The following is a 21,668-nucleotide window of genomic DNA, read 5'->3' on the forward strand; positions in this document are numbered from 1 at the left end:
AAAAACGTTGAATGTAAACGATATGAAACTCCGAAGTCTTATATTATAGGACTATGTGCACATGCAGACGTTATGTCGCTTCTCCGAACCCCTTTATAAAACAATACGACGTCCAGGTATGTATCTATCTATAGTACATACAAATCTTCTGTTGTTTTAAGATTGCAAACCCCGTATAACACTAAGCCACTCCAAAATTTTTCGTCCTTCTTTTGGATCAATTTCTTTTTAGAAGCCTATTCGGAAATAAGAATGTTCTTTTGAACAACACTGTAGTACTATATGCTTTATGATGGCTAATTGTTTGACTAGGGTATAGAAATGAGGTAAACTTTGTATGGTCATCTGCTGTCCAGTAGTAAAACCCTTAAATGTTAAAATATGTCTGGCTGTGAGGGTGTATGAATACATGTAGTCTCGTTCGCTCGGAATGGAAACGTACAATCGGATTCACCGTGATGGGCAAATGCCACGCTTTCCTCACGGTAAAGAAACATAGAAACAACTCTGTGATTAAATACGGGACAGTGTGTGTTCTGTCGCAAGACAAAATGTCTGCCTCTATTCAAATTATCATCATTATTCAGTGGCAGGCTAAATTTCCCACATAGAACATATATCTACCTATCAGTTTTGATTCGTCCTCAGTAAACGTGAAATATTTGTCACTGGACGGTTAACAAACAATAGTTCTGTATTTCGAACTTTTGTCCTTACTCCAACAGTTTGCTATATGATTAGATAAAACAAATTCTTTTAATTAAAAGTATTTTAAGAGTTTGTATGTTAAACAAACCTACAATTATTAGCTTTTTACCAAAAAATAGCTGAATAACATTTATTTTTTTGTTACGTTCATCACTTGCATATTAGGAAGACAATACGTTAAAATCTAAAATTATATAATTCAGACAAGAAAACCCTTCCAAAATCATTCAGAAATACACTTGATTAGATCTTTAAACACCTGGCGCTCTTCTTTTAATGACAGAAACAATAGTAAGACTGCATATTAAAAGTGTTTTATTTCAACTGTAATATTATTGTTAAGTGATACGTTAATTGAAATAAAGCGCTTGTCGAGTATATTTTTTTTATTAATATATTATCGCCCTTTTCTTTCGTTCTGTGAAACACAAAGAAGTATATATGTAATTCGGATTGATAAAGTATATTGCGGAACTAACTCAGTTTAAGCGGAATGCTTTTGTATGTGATAATAAAGCATCATGAAACTTACAGAAATATCGAAAGATGACAGGAGACCTACTTATGGATAATACTTTTGATTTTGATAATTCTGGACTGAAATTCTCGGCTAAATATAAATTCCGTAAGTAGTAATTGTTGTTCGGTGTGGAAAAAACTATACCGATCATACTATCATGCAATGTTGTTTTTTTTAAAGGGAGATGATTTAATATTTGAAATAAAGAATTACCTGATTAATATTCCAAATGCATTGGCTAAAGTTAAGATTCATGTTGATATTCGGAAAGGTACGTTTATTTAGACCACATTTCGGTTCAATATCTGAAATATAGCAGTCAATTTTTATTACCTCGTTATTTTATTCAACTTATTTTCGTCTCTTGAAATGAAATGAAGTTCAAATTCAGTAAAATAACCTTTGACAATTATTTTTTTTTTGTTAACTATGTTAAGTCAAAACTATGATATTGAAACAAGTCAATATTCAAACTAATTTAAGAGAAAGGTCAGTATAAGCCCATTGTGTTTGGAAATGTATCATGGCATAATAAATGTTTACATTTTGTAACAGATTATATGGTCATCGCACCGCTACCTCCTTATAATTTCAACCTTCTGATTAACTTATTGAAATTCTTTACTTTGCTTTGATCAGCTTTACAATTAAGCGTTTATTCAAAACAATTGTATTAGTAACAATTGTTAAAAGTTTATTATTATTATTCTTTTGTTCATGAAATACTTATATAATCTAATTGACTGTTATTAATTGACTACGGAATTCATTATTGTATCAAATTACAGACTTTTTCAATCTTGTCTGGTATACTAAATTATAAAAGACATATTGACCCCATGATTTTCCACACATATCACCTCACTAACTTTCAAAACAATCTAAAAAACAATCAAAATAATTTTCTAAAATGGGTGTCTGTTACTAGGCTATTATGAATATGTGTTACATTGGAATGTGAAATTGTTAGAAATGTAGCAAATAAAATACTGTTTAGAAGTTGTAAGCTTATTATACTGTTGTTTCCAGGCTCAATTGAATATATCCTTTGTTGTATTAAAATTTAAAATGATATTTGAAAAATAGAAAATGTAAATAAAAAATATTTCTTGTTGCCATACACATTTGTTACTTTTGTGAAACTTGAAAATCGTTTTAAATATTCAAATTGACGGTTGTATCTATTAACTCGGAGTTTCGTTTAATAATACATTTTGTACCATTATATATCGTGTTTGCAGCTCAATTATGTACAAAATGTGGGCAGTACAGTGGAGAAAGACACAAGTACTGTCTTGTATGTGTAGACAAGATGAGAAGACATCCGTCATCAGATGTAAGTACTTTCCTGTATTTGTAGACAGAGTGAAAAGACATCTGTCGTTACTTGTACTGAGATCAAAAGCGCATTCCATGAAACAACAACAAAAAAAGTCAAATATATTTCATTTTGAAAATTTGTCAAAGTCTGATCAAAACAAATTATCTGGACGTATTTGTCTTTTTTTAATTTAAAAACTGACACACTTTGAAGCATTCAATTCATGAATAGATTCCTTACGTCAACGCTACATGAGATTTAACAATTATCACAAATAAAATATTCATGTCTTCTTGCAGTTTATATTTAATTTGGATTTCTTTTTATATCGCTTTTATGTCTGGTTAACATGTGTAGAGAATACAAATCGATTTAGGACGATAACTAAACAAAGTGTGGTTTAAGAGATAAAGTTGTAATAACTTAATATGTGCTTAGTTGTCTTTGATTTTGGTTTTGGTTGTTTTGTTTACAGAGTGGGTTGTCTTGTTTGTTTTGTTTTGTTCTATTTCCTCGTGAACTAAGATTTATCTATAAATCAAAGATACTAGTAACACAAAGATTGCAAGTAACTTATTCATATAATATGAATGACAATTCTATATTAACAAGTAAACTAAAACCACTTCAGATTCATTATTGTTGATCCCCTTTCCCTATTGGAACAGTATTAATAGTTGCAGTATATAAAGAGAACAAATATACATTGTTTCTAAACATACCTTTTTTTGCACTCTGCTCGAAACAGGATGAAAACGCCGGTACTGTGATTTGTCTTCTTACTTTTTTCAGAAACTGGAAGATGACTCTTTTGTTGGTATTTTCAGTTCAAGAACACCACGAAAAAGACCACCTCAAAGTTTCCGTTTTGGTCACACTTTAGCCAGTAAGTTGAGAAATCATAATATTACTTAAATATTATATCTGTTTTGGGGATACGTGTGTTGCATGATATATTTATATCGTTGTTCTATTTTTCAAATTATTTAAGATGATTTGTACACAAGTTGCTTTGTGTAATTATTAATTTAACCAAATCCCAATGTGTCTCGTAGTTTTCATTATATTTGTATGATACTCACTGGAATCTGTGAAAGTAGTTAATATTTGAATAAACTCATCATAAATACTAGGATTAAAATTTGGTATTTGCGCTAGACGCACGTTTCGAAGATACAAAAGACTCATCAGTCATGTGTACTATTGTTTGTCTGTTTGTCTTTTTCATTTTTAGCCATGGCGTTGTCAGTTATTTTCGATTTATGAGTTTGACTGTCCCTCTGGTATTTTTTGTCCCCTTTCAGTGACGCCCGAATAAAAAAGGGCTCAATAAAGCTATAAAATGAAGAGCATTGAGGACCAAAAATTCTTAAATGTTTTGCCAAATACAACTAAGATATACTATTCTAGGTAGAAAAGCCTTAACATTTCAAAAAGTCAAAGTTTTGTAAACAGTTAATTTATGATTATGATTATATCAATGATTCATGTCAATACAGAAGTGCTGACAACTGGGGTAGTGATACCACCGGGGAATAAAAACTCCACCAACAGTGGCATCAAAGTGTGACGTTAAAAAGGCAAATTTCACATCCTTTCCAATTCTATAGCATTTAATGTTTACATATTGGAATATAACAGTTAACACTTATAAGTATTGCTCACCTCGAAAGGACTTTTCTGTCGATTTCAAGATAACTAATGTACACTCATTCCAAATAACGATACAGTTTATAACTTAAGAGAGAGAATATTATGTATAAGAATTCAAAAACCTGAAGTAAAAATATTGTATGTGCCTGTCCCAAGTCAGGAGCGTGTAGTTCAGTGGTTGTCGTTTGTTGATGTGTGACATTTTTGTTTTTCGTTATTGTTTTGGGACATAAATTAGGCCGTTTATTTTCTTGTTTGAACTGTTTTACATTTGTCATTTCGAGGCCTTTATTATGACATATAGTTGTTAATTTCTATGTCATTTGGTCTCTTGTGGAGAGTTGTTTCACACTTATATCACATCTTCTTTTTTTTATATTTAATAAAATAAACGTCTTAAACGTTTTAAGCTTTTTAAGCTTTTTAGTTAAGAAATAAAGTTATTTATGAAAGGCAAATATTTAAGAGATTAAAATTAGGATAACCAGTGTGTTGCATCTTCCTTTTTTCACTTTTATTTTGGAATGACAAACTGGTATTCAATAAAATTTTAATTAGGAATGGAAATATCGACTGAATCTTTAAATAGATTTTGCTTGCTTAATGTCCCGTGAAAAATGGTTTTATATATCTTCTGGTCTCGAACTATAATAAATTAACTATAAATCTAATGTACTTTTATTCCCCCGTAGCGGGGGGGGGGGGGGGGCATTTTTAGTTTTACCCTTGTTATTCTAAACGTCCTTACGTCCCGAAATTTGTTTCCTTCCTCTAGTGTTAGTTTCCTATAATCCAATGATATAAAACTTATACACTATGCTTATTACTTCAACACACAAATCAAGTTTGAATTTTGGTGTCAACATTTTTATCTTTCTAGAGTTATGCTCCTTAAAAAATGGAAAAAAATGTTCAATTTTTCGTTTCCGTTTTCTAACTTAAGTTTGCTTCAACCAAATGCAAAACAAAATAAATGTTTGAAATTTTTTAAGTCGAATGCCCGTCTAATGCTTTTAAAGCTTCCCAATCTTCTTTTTATTTCATTTTTGAATGAAATATATATATAACTATTTACGAGGTCTTAACAAAATTAATTATTGAGGTACACATTGTATTAAGAAATAAGAATATGTGACATAAGTGCCAATCCGACAAGTGCAACTCTCCATCCAAGTCACAATATGTAAAGAAATTTACTGTTTTACAGATAATTTATGTACAGTTTGCAAGTCCGATGAAAAGCAGTTTCATTCCACTTTATGCTTGAAGTGTGATGCCAACAGGAGAGAATTATCAAAAAGTAGAGACACCTCATACTCGGTATGTACATGTTATTTATAACACATTAGTGGTCATGTGACGTGTAAGAAGCAGCAGACGTAGTAAAAAAAAGTTTCTGTTCATTTATAGAGAAATGCGGAATACTGTATTCTTAAAGTTAACTTTTAAACTTTCAAGACGTATGAAAATAAGAAGATGTGGTATAATTACCAAGGAAACAACTCTCCATAGGTGACCAAATGAAATAGAGGTTAACAATTATAGGATCATTTATAATCCTGGTACCTTTGATAACTGTTAGTTTAACGTACAGTCTTCAACATTGAGCAATCCTCATACCGCATAGTCAGCTATAAAATGCCCCGAAATGACAAATATAAAAACAAAATATGATATGCAGCAACAAACAATAACCACTGAATTTCAGATTACTGACTTTGGGCAGGCATATATCATATATAAAATGTGGCCGGGTTAAATTAGTTTATACCCAAACCCTCCCCTTACCTACGACAGTGGCGTAACAGTACAGCATAAGAACAAAACTATACAAATCAGTTAAAAAGGGCTTAATTCATCAAGTCGATACAAAACATAAAGATATTTAACGAAAACACACACCAGACGTGGCAGGGTATTTATCCATCTGTTATCACAACGGAAAAGACACAAAATACAGATCTGAGAGTACTCGCATTTACTGACAGCTAGTTCAAAGCCTTTGACTATTAATAAAACAATCATGCATCTTAGACTAAAATATTAATCGGTACACATCCAACATTCAATATATTTAGTATAAACACGTCATTAACAGTCATATAAAAACATGACCTTGTGCAATGCTTAGATACAGTAATCAACAGGTTGTAGAGTCATAACATGTGCATGTATGTATACAAATACTTTTAGTTTTATTTTTATTTACTTATAAAAAAAATCAATATTAATACCACTAAAAACAATATTCAACGATCTTATTATATCTTTGAATTGGCAACCTTTTGTAATAAGTTTATTTTTAAAGGATCGGTAGTTTTATCCGGATCGTATTTCAATTTCCGGGCTTGGTAAACAGCATATCCGTAAAAAATAGGAGGTGCAGCCAAACATCAAAACTAAATCTTTGTATAGATTGGAGAATGTAGCAAAGGTTTTAAGTTACTGGTCTGTGTCCCATGGCTACAGTTTTTTAAGAGACGAGATCCGTAGTAGTACGTCTTGTGCTCAACCCCCTAACCTGGAGGGTTAGTGGATTTGTAGTTGAGGTTCCATTCCCTAGATCGGTTGCCAGTCAAAACTTGCGAGCCAAGATATACCCGGATTTATCTCAGTTTTCTCTCCTAGATTAATTGCCTTTCTGGGCTATCAACATCCATCTGCCCGATTTTTTACCCATAACTTGGACAATTTTTAGGGCATATCCACACACCAGTGGCCAAAGACATCATACAACCTGTATATTTTTTGCCGAAATGTACATACATATTATCAAGAAGAACAAACACCGTCAATTATCTCAACACACCTATCGTAATTATACATTGATCACTCAAGAAGGCTTTGAAAGAGTTGCAGTTAATATATATATATCAATTTTACCAAACGACTATTTCATCAAATAGGAAATAAATATGTTTGATAAGATTATGTGGAAGTGTTGTGTAAAGTCAAAACTGTCCACAGAATGAAAAGGACCAACAATAGCAAACATCCGATGATTAGTTTACACTCCAAAAAAAAAGTTAATTCCATTATTTTCATGTGTTTTATTACCAGAGATAAGTTCTTTGTTATAAGTTAATGAAAGAGTTAAAATCATTGACAGATTGTAGAAAACTTACCAGAGGCCGAGATGAATAACACCAGTTGTTAAAATATACAACAGCGTTTACCATGAGTTATAAATTCCTTATTGATTATCTTTAATATTTTAGCTACATTCATTTGGAAGTGAAGATTTGATTTTAGCTCTCAGTCAAAGTTCGTCTTCTCTAGTAGGTTTTGGAAGGAAACCTGGTTAGTATTATTTATCTGTTTATCATTATTCCATGCCATCATTACTGTTTCAATTTTATTTTTGCATGGCACTCCAGGGCTTCCGTAGTTTTGATATGCCATATCTGTATAAATAAAAAAAATATAATTTAATTCAATGAAATATGCATGCTGCTTCTAGTTTCAACAGTATTGCTATCTTTTGTAAAAACAACGTTATTTAACAATCACATCTGTGTGTTTTAAGATAGAATGGTTCATTATAATTAATTAATAATAATATATTCAATAAAAATGTTCCTATTGACTTTCACAATTATTGAAGCAAGATAGTAAAACATACATAGAGGTCCAATTTAAAAGTACAAAAAAAGAACATTTCTACACAAAAGCGTCAGTCGAAAGAACGAACTACAGTTATCTTAAATGCATAACCTGACAACAAACCTCAATAGACCACTTTCGAGTTCATCCGTCACCGGTAAAAACTCGTCAATTAGGAGCGCCTTATAGTGACGTCATTTATCGCCTGTATCCCTGCACTATTAACGTTCATCAAGCATCCTAGTGATCGTCATTATGCAGGATAAACTAGAAATAATATATGTTTTGTAAGTACTTAATCACAATTCCCTAATGACAGCAGTGCTTGATTGTCAATTATGAGAATTTAATTTGCCGAATAAATCGTGCAATATAGTATTATAATTTGCCAACCACTCGCTAAACATTGGAACGGAAGTGACGATGCCATTAAACGCACGAATGATGTTCACTAAAACCAGATTTTTTGACGGAAATACATCGAACTCGAAAGTTGTCTATTATTCTACTGGATTGTTTCGAGGATGTTATATTAATGTCAAATAAAAAGAAATGAGTTAAGATATAAAAAAGAAGATATGATATGATTGCCAATGAGACAACAATCTACAAAAGACCAAAATGACACAGACATTAACAACTATAGGTCACCGTACGGCCTTCAACAATGAGCAAAGCCCATACCGCATAGTCAGCTATAGTAGGCCCCAATAAGACAATGAAAAACAATTCAAACGAGAAAACTAACGGCCTTATTTATGTAAAAAAATGAACGAAAAACAAATATGTAACACATAAACAAACGACAACCACTGAGTTACAGGCTCCTGACTTGGGACATTTTTCACAAATAGGATTGAAAATGTTTAAAGATATAATGAACAAATAATGACCTGTCTATGTTGAAACATCAAAATGTTAAAAATCACCCGTCTTACCTATCATGATAAATATGGTGTTGCTTCTGCAGACAAGTTAACACACAACTTTTGTTTTCTTCTGAAAAAGACTTAATTGAAAATCAATCTAGTAAATGGGGTACTTATATTCCAATTACGTTTTATAAAGTTGAAATCTTCTTTGTCTCTGCCAAATCTAATTTGCAAACTTACATGAAGGTTGAAAGGGGTTGCAATTGAAGATTTTAAATTTGTAATTGTTTGTTTCAGATGTGAAGTGTATAGTATGTCGAAAGCATATCGTTTTAGAAAAAAATGGAATGTTGTGTAAAAAGTGTTTAGCAAAATCAAAGAATGTAAGAATAATCATTACCAATGCATTACTTGTTTTTCGTTATTCATAACTTCAGATTTAAAAATAAATACCGAGTTTTGTTAAACATATTTTGTATTGACGGAATCTTTGTTATTTGCATTTTTACTTTTTCGTACAAATCGCCACTACACTACATCATTTAAATAAATTTTGTAATTTTAAAGTCTACAGGAACAAAGAATCGATGTGCATTCTATGTAATGAACTGTCATTGTCGAATATTAGGAGTTTGAGATGTTGTCAAATGCATAGCAACATGTGGAATTTGTGTCATGTTAGACAATACATGAAATGTCATAATTAACTATTGCATAAGGTCTTTATGTCGAGTGTTTGAAGTATAATATTTGTCTGTTTATGTATTCAACTTTTTTTGCCGTTTTTATTTCGTTTATTCTTTTGTTGTGTGATTTAGATATTTTGTAAACTAGTATTCGTTGATTATATCTCAATTATGAGGAAATATACGAGCGTACGAACGAGACGTTTTTATGTAGTTATATTAAAAATCTTAACGTTGTTCAATTGTGGCTTAAAATACATATATTCCATCTGAATGCCTTATATATCATGTACTATATGACGACGCTAAATAAAAATGGACGAGGAAAGGGAACACCGGCCACCGAAAACTCGATTTGTGTCGAGTCTAGGAAGTCGAGTGGTATAGCGCGCCGGGCAAAGTGCAATGCGATTTGTTGCCATGATATCGCGGTAGCATGAGATCGAATCCCGGTGAAGGAAGAACAGGGATTGATAAAATATGTCGTAGAGTTGTTACTGGTTCAGACGAACTTATATATATATCGTCTAAACCAGTGACAACTCTACGACAGATTTTATCCATCGAATCACCAGTGATACCATATAATTCATTTCTATTTACAGCATGCGCCTGTTGGTCGATTTTTCAAGGAAATTGAACGAATAACGAAAGAAGCGGCATCCGTGAAGGAAGAATTTCTTAATATGGAACCAGTTCGTGGGAGCATTCAGTGGGTTAGGCTTTTATTTCAAATGTTAAATTCTAAAACTATATTACACAAAAAAAACAATGAAAACGTGTAAAAGAATTTTCTATGAGTTCGAGAAAAATAATATAAACATTCTTTTCCGGATGACTCAAAGCAAACGTTATATAGAATATAATGGATTATGTGGACAGATAGTGTTAATTCAACGTAAATATATAGGCAATACTAATAACTGTTTATATTGCCTTCAAAAACAGCTGTGTATACGGGCTAAGAAACAGGTGGCATGCGAGCTGCGGCGAGCTATTATTCCGGCGAGCTACACTAAACAGATAGTGTCTTTATCATTCAATACAATTTGTACGTTTTGTTTTCATCCAAATCGTTGAATTTGTTTCAAAACGGTCAATCCCATGGGATTTTACCCTGTCTTAATCCCATGTTTTCTTAATCAAATTGCAAATATATTTAATAATAACAGCCGGAAAGCAATGAATTTATTGAATCCCATGTTATTATGCACATGTTGGTTATACAAAAGACACTGTCGCTCTAAGGAAAGGTGGCGGCGAATTTGCAAATGAGTGTTTCGCAAATTCAAAGTGTCAGTTTTCTTATAAGAAATCGACATGACTTAAGTTTACGCGGACCGCAATGAAGACCCCAAATTGAAATGTGATGTAATCAATAATTTGACTTAACCGTTCACTCGTTACAGAACCAGATAACAAGGAGACTGTATACGTCTAGAATACGTATATCGCTCTTATTTTTCTACCCACCTATATTAGTATAGTATATAAGTCGATTGCAGAATAAATTAAAATCAACTCATTAAGTGCAAATCAAATTACACCTCTGCAATAAAATTATAATTGCAAATTCTTTTTAACTTTGCGACAAATCCCTTACAATATTTCATATCTCATTGTTATTTCCTTTGCTACTTTTATGTCCAAATAGAACTTCTTAATTTCAGGAAATATCATTTAATGCTCGGAGGGAATCATTGAAACATCTCCTTAACAGTATAGTTATAATGCGATCAAAGAACAGGGATGAAAAGAATAAACAAGATGATGCTATTTATTATATTAAAACTCTGATTGAAGAATGTACTATTCATGTAAGTTTACTGTATACTTTGATGCAATGATCGTTAATAAAACCCATTACGTCCGAGTCTCTCCATTTTTTATGGGTGGATTTAACATACATAAATAAAATCGTATAATATAAGCAAAATGAGGATGTTAAATTTGATGTTTGCCTTTTGTGCTTCTTCGTTACATTTGTTGTTTTAAAAGTGATTAAGATGATAATACAATGTTGACTGTTGTTCCCCTATTTTTAACATTTTTACCTATTGCACATGTATTGTGTCTGTTTGTTTTGTTCACGCTTCGTTGACAATGTAATGGAATTTGATGCGACTGTCATACAAGTGAGATGTTTAGCTAGCTATAAAACCAGTTTTAATCCACCATTTTCTACATAAGAAAATGCCTGTACCAAGTCAGGAATATGACAGTTGTTATTCATTCGTTTGATGTGTTTGAGCTTTTGATTTTGCCATTTGACAATGACTTATATCTAGAAATTGACCATGAGGGTCGGTTGAAAACAAAACTTTACGACAAAAGAGATGATTTTAGCTTCCAAATTGTGTGAATTTTCATTTTTAAACCGAGAGTTCCAAATGGTTAAGTTGAAATCATCACTTGTAAATTTTACGGACGCCATCACGAGTTGGTTGACCGTTATGGAATATCCGTTTCACAGATGATATCGGATATGTTCCTTGTGTCGTAACTACAATACCGTTCCCTTCTCACGAATGCGACCTACCGAATTAGACTAGTTACACCTATTTGTGACATTTTTATCTATTGTTTTTGTTGTTTCGTTCACACATAGTTTTTAATATAATAGAATTTGATGCGACTGTCATAGAAGTGAGAGGTTTAGCTAGCTTTAAAACCAGGTTCAATCCACCATTTTCTACATAAGAAAATGCCTGTACTAAGTCAGGAATATGACAGTTGTTATCCATTCGTTTGATGTGTTTGAACTTTTGAATTTGCCATTTGATTTGGGACTTTCCTTTTTGAATTTTCCTCGGAGTTCAGTATTTTTGTGTTTTTACTTTTTGATATGTGTGTTTGGGACTTGAGCAGTAGGGCAGTTGTAAATATTAACAAACTGTACGTTAATTGCCTGTTTGAAATTCTGCTATATCAGGAATTTCACTTGGACTTGGGATTTTTTTTTAGCAAACCTTCCCGTCTCCTTTTCACTGAAGCTAAGTTACATATAATTCCTTATTATTTAATGATGGTATAGAGAATCAAATTCCGTTGATTGAATAATTCTGAAATGAACTTTTCTCCTTAATTAATAACTAACTGGTGCCACTAGTGAACACATAATTACTTACCATTTCACAGATGCGAAGTTTACAATCAGTTTTTTCAATTGGGTTCTTGTTGCTCGTTAAGCTTTGGGATGTTATTTTTCTTTTGGCCATGGCATGGTCTTATTTCAATTGATTTATGGTTGCCGATTGTCCTTTGATTATTCACTTTCCTTTTTTAATTTTCCTTGGAGTTCAGGTTTTTGTGATTTGACTCTTTAGATTTAAAACAGAAAATATATTAATCATGCAGTGTCAACATTTGTTCAATTTGATAATTAGAATATAAAACAAAATCAAAGCAAATTCAATTAAAAAAAGATTACCCAGATTATATATTCAAACGCAATAGAAGAAATGTTTTTGTCGTTTTAAATATAAAGGTTAATGTAATGTAGGTGTTCATTATTCTTCCACGACTGCACTATTTTTTACTGGCAAAATGTATAATTGTTTTACTCTTTTTTTACAGTTTGGAAAGCTACGATTTCGTGCAGACAAAACAGGAAATACGTTGATTACCTTTCATACTTGAGGTCTGTTCAACAAATACTAAGCCCCACTACACAATGTTATATTAGGGAAATGTAAAATGCAGTTATATTGTTGTAGCTTATTACATGTATGATATATTTGATTCTGTTATATTTATGTTTAATCTTAATTGTTATCAATGCTTTCATTAAACTAATAGTACCTAACACTTTCTTTTTGTACGGGATATTTTTTACTACACACTTTCTTATATTCTATCATCTTAAATCATTGTTGTGAATTTTTTAGTTGATGTTGCTCACTTTATCACATAAAGATTGGCAGAAAAGGAAACCAAAGATTTATTTATCTCAAATTATCAATGAATTCATATGTTTTTGTTATGCCAAAAAAAGCGTGTCAAGGTATATACATTTATACCTACTTTACAGTTCTATATATGCCCTTTGATACGACTTGGAATCACGTGTCAGTTTTGCCGAGGCTGTGTATTTATACATCCAACACAGCCGAACAGACTCCCCGGAGTATTGGATTGAGTCCAGATACCCTAGCAGTCTACAGTTTAGGTATAAATTATCGCATCTTTTGCTGTGTTCTTGTCGTCCACTTTCTGTGTTCATAATATGGTTTATTGTAAAGGCCAATGCAGTCATGGTGCAGCTAAACGGAAACTTTTAAACAATGTAACTTAAAGTTGATTCTGCAATGTCTGTTTGAATTGACTGGATTGTTATTTGGTAAGGTCTTTTGAAGAAGAAGAAAATGATAACAGACATCGACTATAAGTAACGAGACATGTTCATATCTTTCTTCGATTTATATGACCTTAAAGGGGTGTAGTTCATATGAAAACTTCACAATAACGATACTGACAAATGGGTAAAGTCAAAATAAATGGTTCCTTGCATATATAGCAATAATTATCAACCATGCTGATAATTTGATTGGATAATTTGATTTCAAATGATGTGGCTTAATGTGTAGAATATGCAAAATTTCTTTGGGAAATCTCAAGTATTAAAAAACTTATGTTAAAAAAAGATGCCAAAATTGTCAGGAGTGCAACACTTTTTTGTGACATTTTGAAAAAATACTTTTTTTTCAAGACACAGCAAATTGTTTCATGGAGTGATATGCCATAAATTCTTATTTCTTTGAAAACTGTTATATCTTAGTAATGATTTTAGCTCAAAATGAAGCTTTTCCATTGAACCTTTTTGATACAGATGTGTTTTGAAAAAAAGTTGTGCCATGTCAGGAGTGCAACACAAAAATTAGTATTACTGAGGAATAGAATGAATTTTGCTCAAATGACTCACACCTAAACATAAACAAAAGTCAATACTGTTAAACAAATATGTCCTTTCTAGAATAAATAGTTTATTTACCTGATTATTGATATAAATAATGTGTGAGAGATAAGTAAATAAGGCCTCCCTATGAGTGTCAGGAGTGCAACTTTGAAGTTTAAAGACTCACACTTAAAAAATACAAAAGCAAATATATGGTTCTGTTTTATTTTTCAAAAGATACTATACTAGATACAAGATTGCACCCAAAGAGTAGTCTGATAGACAAGGAACTTTTCTTTTAGAACCATTTCTTTGATGTCAGGAGTGCAACACTTTTAAAATGACATTTTCTTGGACTTACATTTTAAGATAATCTCACCTCCTAGTGACTTATTTGCATCTAAACATGTTTTCTAACTATTTAGGTTACATGTATGAGGTATAATAAATTCTTAAAGGTAGGTTTCAAAGCAGTACTTAGATCCAAGAATTGTTTTTTGTCACAGGCAAACATATTTTAATGCTAAATATTCATATAATTTTCAAATTATGGAAGGTAATTGTCTTAAACTGTGTCATTTGATTAGGAAATAACCATATTTCATTTTACAAGTTTTAGAATGGTTTCATGTAACACTTAGTAAATTATTATAACTGTTATAACAAACTATTAATTGTGTTGCACTCCTGACATGGATTTATCATAACAAACCATTTATCACATTTTGAGTTCAATTTTAAGACCCAACCTTTCAATGAATGAAAGATGGGAAAGACTGTTGTGAAACTAAGCTTTAGAGTAATATCAGACAGGCTAAGTGCATACAAAGTCAACAACAACTTCAATTTTGAGGAGTAGAAAATTGAGAAAAACAATGAAATAAGATCCTAAACTGAAGGACAATCTAGACAAATATAAATAAAGAAAGAATAAAGAAAACAAAACAATGTAACACTTAATTCAAAAGACTTTGACCAGAATTAAAACACATATGAGAAAAGGAAAACAAAACAGAGAAAGTGGCAACAAAAGAGAAGAAGAAAATTGACACAAGCTGAAAAAGTTGCAAACCAGCAGAAAATTGTCCAGTTATGTAGCAAAAGTACAGATGCACTAAAAATACCTAGAGAAATCAGAAAGAGAAGTCAAAGAAAAAGACATTATCTGCCTGACCATTCCAAATCTTGTGGTAAAACAATTGAGCACATCATATCCACAGCTACACCAAGGTGGTTGTCAGAGTAAATGAGAACTGATGGCAGCTGTGTACCAGAAATTGACGAGTCTTAAATATGTTGAAGTATAAACAAAGATGAGGAACCCCATAAAGATCTGAAAACTGTTGAAAAGAAAATGACATTTTCAAACAGTTCCTTAGTTCTAAGTCTAAGTTTTTTAGGTAGCCTCTATTCTTTTTGAAAATGCCAATTTCGTTTCAAGTTTCCAGATCTATTAAGAGTCTCTCAACTTTGTTTCCACTTCAGCACCCATCAATTTCTAGCACACTTCCACCAGTACTGATTAGTTCTTACAACTACCATGGTTTAGCTGTGGATATGATGTATTCAATTGTTTTGGCGTAATATTTGGGTTTGTCAGGACGAATTAGTCTTCTCTTTCTGATTTCTCTCTATGGTGTATTTGTACCTGTACTTTTTCTTATCGACTGGATATTCTTCTGTGAGTTTGGATTTTTTTTTGGCTTGTGTAAATTTATTTTTCTCTTCTGTTGCCAATCTCTCTGGTTTTTTTTTCATTTTTCATATCTATGTTTTTGTTTTCATGTTTAAGTCTTTGTAATTAAGTTTTACATTTCTTGTTCTTTCTTTGGTTATATAATGTCTAGTGTGTCCTTGAGGTGGATCTTCATTCAGATTTTTTCTCAATTTTCTGCTCATCAAAGTTACAGTGGATGTTGACTTTGATGGTGTGTTTTGGTCCCTTATTAGTCTGTCTGATTTTATTCTCAAGTAAGTTTAGTAAGTTTAGTTTCATCAAATAATTTTCCCCATCTTTTATTTATTTTAAGGTTGGATAGGCAAGATGAACTCAAAATTTGTGAAACTTTCTATGATAAAAATATTGAATATGTGCAAAAACGTTTTGTTGTGGTAAATTCATGTCAGGAGCTCAACAGAATTAAACTGTTTGTTATTACAGTTATAATCATTTTTAATTAGTATTTCATGAAACCATTATAAAACTTTTGAAACTGAAATATGGTTATTTCTCATAAAAATGCACAGTTTATGAGAATCAGCTTCCTAAATTCTAGACTAAAATTATATAAAAATTTGTCATTCAAGAATTTTTGATTGGGACAAATATATTTAAATAAATAAATTTATAAGTCCTGCTTTGAAATTCTAAAAGAATATGTTTGTTATACAGGATTGTCTTTTATTTATATTTATGTGTGAGCTATTAAAGCAAAAATTATTCTATTCCTCAGTAATATTATTTTTTGTGTTGCACTCCTAACATGGCACAACTTTTTTTCAAAACACATCTGTATCAAAACGGTTCAATGGATAAGCTTCATTCTAAGCTGAAATCATCCCTAAGACATACTAGTTGTAATATACATAAGAATCTATGGCACATGTCATCATATTACAAGTTGCTGTGTCTTTCAAATAAAACTTTTTTTTAAATGTCAAGAAAAAGTGTTGCACTCCTGACAATTTTGGCATCTTTTTTAATGTAATTTTTCTAATGCTTGAAATTTTCCAAAGATATTTAGGAGGATTATTCTACACATTAAGCCACAACATTCAGCCCATTTTAACATTGCAATCACTGCCATTTTAAAAAAATAGTAGCAAAATGTGATGAGATGTGAATTTATGTATACAAAAAGTGATATGTATGTACACTAGTAATTTTGGGGCCCTTTATAGCTTGTTGTTCGGTGTGAGCCAAGGCTCCGTGTTGAAGGCCGTACTTTAACCTATAATGGTTTACTTTTTAAATTGTTATTTGTATGGAGAGTTGTCTCATTGGCACTCACACCACATCTTCCTATATCTATGATATAGCTCAAAAAAATATTGTTTAAATGAAAATAAAATGTCAAATCTGAAAGGCATAAATGTATATAAACACTTAATCTAGAAATCATGGTATGTTTTGATGATGTATAAACTATTTTGTTATGATATATATTGAATGTCAGGAGTGCAACAAGATAGGGGAAATAAAGTACCTTATATAGGTAATAATTTTAAAAAAAATAAGAGTTCAGAAAAATTTTGAAGATTGCAGATCTCTTTTTAAGCTGTTAAACAACAATTCTGATGGATATTTAATGGAATTTAGTTCATAGTTTGGTAACTTACCCTCAATTGTATAAGAATGTGTCAGAAAAATGAATTTAGATATGGTCTGAAGTGCATAAGATGCATAAGGTAAAACAGAAATTACATTCAAATGACAGATTTAAGTCTTTATAAACCAGCAATGATTAAAAAAATTTAAAAAATCATGAGCATATTGTTCTAGTTTCTGTATTTTAGTTTGGTGTATAATATGTCAGGAGTGCAACAAAAACAGGGGAAATTGGATGTATTTTCTGTTTGATACATCTTTTTTATTAAAGGATTTATCTATCATTTTTTTTCGTCAGTGAATTTAAAAAAGGGTTACTTTTGATAAGGAGAAGGTTTTTTATCAACTTATTGATGAATTATTTTTTAATTAAAACTTTTTCAATCAACTTTAAATGAATTGATACAAAACAATAGCCAAAAACATTAAAAAAGATTATAATCAAAGATGAGATTATTATTTTTTGCATTAAAAGTCATGTTTGGATTTCTGCAATCAAATGGGGTGAAAAAAATATTGATATTTGATAGTATTTGTTTGGAATTATATTCCCAAAAGGTATACTTGATTTATTTTTTTCAATTGGTTTATGTCAATAAAGATTCAGAACTTTTTTGTTTCTTTATACTTTTTTATATCCTTTTGGATTTATTAACTTAAATGTATATGTATCAAGATACTATAAAAGAAATGGACTAAAACAGTGTTGAAATTTGACCAAAAAAAATAAATTTGGACCATTTTTTTTTTACTTTGCCCAAATATAAATTGTGTGTGCATAGTATCATGAATGATTATTTTAGTCTTGTACAATTTGAATTGAAAATAGGTATGACTATGACTGCAGGCTTTTTCCTCCTATTTTTTAATTAATTAAAGAGGTAAATGTTCTTTTTGTCTGCCGTTCGCCAATATCTTGCAACGAAATTTTTAATTACTAAAGTATATGATGTTAACAAATGTCACTAGACTTTAAATAAACTTTGAAGAATCCTATATATTGTATCATTTCACTATCAAACAAATACCGGTATATTATTTTTTATTTGTCAGATCGTTTGACCGTGTGTTATATTTTCGTTTTTTATTTATTGCATGTGGTGAATTTCTGGTTTGACATTCCTCTTTATCAGCCCCGTATTCTACAGAACATGTCGCTTGACTGGATTGAATGTCCTTTTGTGAAGGCTTGCTATCTCCATCTCCATCTCGACATCGATCACTTTGCTCGCTTATGTCTGACTTTATATCTGGTAAACTGATTCCAGATTTTGTTCTAAGCCTCAGTCGTATTGGTCCAGTCTAAGTCTTTGTAATAACTGGGATACCCTTTTGGCAAATATCAATTAATTCATTCTGTTGAAGTTCTCTAGCAGCATCCCGAACAAATTCCATTAAACCTCTCCAATTGTTTGGTGACAGTTTTCTAGCAACCCGCACAAAATAAAATTAGGATTAGCATAGTACTTAAAAAAAAGACGACTTTAACATATTTCTATCATTTTTTTAAACACCAAAATACGTTTGTAAATTTATTTGAACATATCAACTTATGAATATGAAATGTTGTATGTTGGTATTAAGAAATTACCAATAGGATAAAAGTTTAGCCTAAGTGACCTTCTCATTTTTTTCTGCTTGTGCAATTGACCCTTCTGTCATTTAAACAATTATACATATATCTTCTATTTTATTAATCTTACAGACACATTGAAAGAATAAGTCCTAACCTAAAGTAATAGACCACTTTCGAATTCATCCGTAACGAAAAAAACTCGTCAAATTAGGCGCGCCTTTGTGACGTCATTTGCCAGATAGAGGGGATCGTCTGTGTCCCTGCACTATCAACGTTCATCAAACGTCTTAGTGATCGTCATTCTGCCGGATAAACTAGAAATACTTTTTGTTCTGTAAGTACTTAAGCACAATTCCCCAATGACAGCAGTGCTGATTGTCAATTATGAGAAGTTAGTTTGCCGAATAAATCGTGCAATATAGTACTAGTATTATAATTTTCAAACCACTGGCTCAACATTGGAATGGAAGTGACGATGCCCCTAAACGCACGAATGATGTTCACTAAAACCAGAGTTTTTGAAGGAAATGCATCGAACTCGAAAGTTGTTTATTTAAAAACCAGTCATTATTGAGTTGCTTACTTTTATGCCCCACCTACGATATTCCTACGATAGTAGAGGGGCATTATGTTTTCTGGTCTGTGCGTCCGTCTGTTCGTTCGTTCGTTCGTTCGTTCGTCTGTCCCGCTTCAGGTTAAAGTTTTTGGTCAAGGTAGTTTGTGATGAAGCTGAAGTCCAATCAACTTGAAACACATGTTGCTTATGATATGATCTTTCTAATTTTAAAGCCAAATTAGCTTTTGTACCCAATTTCACGGTCCATTGAACATGGAAAATGAAAGTGCGAGAGGGGCATCCGTGTACTTTGGAAACATTCTTGTTATAGACCTCATACTAGTATTTGATACATTTATTCGATGTGTTTTAACAGACAATCGACAGAAATGATTGTTTGAAACAACTTTGTCCCCTCTTCTTGCAAAATTGTTCATTTATTCGTTTGAGGGAACTCCATACTTGTTTCTCAAGAAGAATGGGAAGAATAAAGTATATCGATAAACTTCACATTCCGCTAATAGATAGTGTTCTCTCGTTGATTAGTTCTCATTTATGTTACTATGTGGATTCGATATATTCCATAGAACAAGAAATAAAGGATACCAGTCAACTTGTACAGTAAATTAACTTCAAATAGGGACCTAGGATTACGTGTAGAAATTGGCAATGACTCGATTGAGACCAGAACTTTACAGCAAATGAGATGATTTTGGATAAGAATGTATAAATTTGGAGACGAATAGTCAGATCAGAGACATAGATCTATCAGCTAATGTTTCAAACGTAATCACTTAGGTATATAAAGTAACTCGTAAATGTCCTCTAACAGGAGCAACTCAGCAGGTGTTACCATTGAAGCAAGAACTACAGACCCTTCCAGTGCACCTAGGTTCGTTTTAGATTTGTTGGAGGTTCTGTTTACTCTTGTGTTCTGTGTAGGCATTAGCGAACAATATTTTTTTATCCTTGTGGTTTGTTTTTTTTTTCATTTTTTTGTACAAATGTATTCTTTTCTCTCTTTTATTATAAATCTTTCCCTATTATTGTTTCCTATATACGGGGATGTTAATTAAGTTACTATGCATCGTAAACTTGTCTGGAAGTATTTTTATTATATAACATTAAAAAAAACTACAAATTATTTACTTTTTAAAAATATTTCATAACTACAACTACATATATACATAATCATTAAATGTTACTGAGAAATTTGCTTTTAAACATTAATACTGTGAAAACCAGGACAATACACCAGTTTCACATTTAACTGCGCATGTCTAATCTAATTAGCAAAACTATGAAATCACGCGATAATTCTCGAGAGTTTATCAACTGGGGGCTAACGGTTGTAAGCAGTGACCATTAAGACTTGGAAAAACAAGCATCTGATTGAGTGTTTGCGTTTACATTTGGGTCATTTCTAACAACATGAGCATCATTTGAATCAAAATATAAAATGTATATTGACCAGACAACTTTAATTATTAACAATTGACACAATAAAAGATTTTAAAACGGACTACTGCTGTGTTGTTGATTGCAGTAATATACGATCTGATATGCCGCCTGGCTTTATATTAATTGTACCTTTAAATGTCACGAATTCACGCTGAGATCGTTCACCTAACGGGAAGAATAAATTAGATAAATAAGCGGGGCTCACTTCATATACATAGTATAAGGTCATAAATTAAGAAGGCAATTAACACCTTGGCCATGTGGAATCCTCGTTTCACCTTGTATAATCTCACCAGGTGAAAATTGATAAAACGTACCCTTTTCTGTATATACAGTTACTGAAAAAGGGCGACCATTTGATAATTCATTTAACTTTTGTACACAATTATTTCCTGTAGTTTGTGTTGCAGATCATTCTTTTCCATCCTGCCTAGGTCATAATTATTTATTAGGAAATTAGTCTAAGAATATTATTTTTCTACCCCTCCTC

General features: G+C 31.5%; 1 protein-coding gene across 1 annotated transcript; it reads left to right on the plus strand.

The window, feature by feature from the left end:
• Nucleotides 1-1,106: 1,106 nt before the first annotated feature.
• On the plus strand, nt 1,107-13,337 carry LOC143067468 (uncharacterized). The gene is made up of 9 exons (XM_076240761.1): nt 1,107-1,333; nt 2,470-2,564; nt 3,342-3,435; nt 5,410-5,522; nt 7,421-7,502; nt 8,975-9,060; nt 9,969-10,079; nt 11,034-11,180; nt 12,940-13,337. The coding sequence occupies exons 1-9, from the start codon at nt 1,255-1,257 to the stop codon at nt 13,000-13,002; spliced, it is 870 nt and encodes a 289-aa protein (XP_076096876.1). The 5' UTR covers nt 1,107-1,254; the 3' UTR covers nt 13,003-13,337.
• The last annotated feature ends 8,331 nt before the right edge of the window (nt 13,338-21,668 follow it).

This window comes from Mytilus galloprovincialis, chromosome 3 (assembly GCF_965363235.1).
Source record: "Mytilus galloprovincialis chromosome 3, xbMytGall1.hap1.1, whole genome shotgun sequence".
NCBI lineage: Eukaryota > Metazoa > Mollusca > Bivalvia > Mytilida > Mytilidae > Mytilus > Mytilus galloprovincialis.

Excerpts from the sequence above, each read along its gene's own strand:
- LOC143067468 (XM_076240761.1), top strand. The coding sequence starts at position 1,255 with ATGACAGGAGACCTACTTATGGATAATACTTTTGATTTTGATAATTCT. Across the intron at positions 5,523-7,420 it reads GTAGAGACACCTCATACTCG|CTACATTCATTTGGAAGTGA; the intron begins GTATGTACATGT and ends TTAATATTTTAG. Across the intron at positions 10,080-11,033 it reads TTCGTGGGAGCATTCAGTGG|GAAATATCATTTAATGCTCG; the intron begins GTTAGGCTTTTA and ends TCTTAATTTCAG.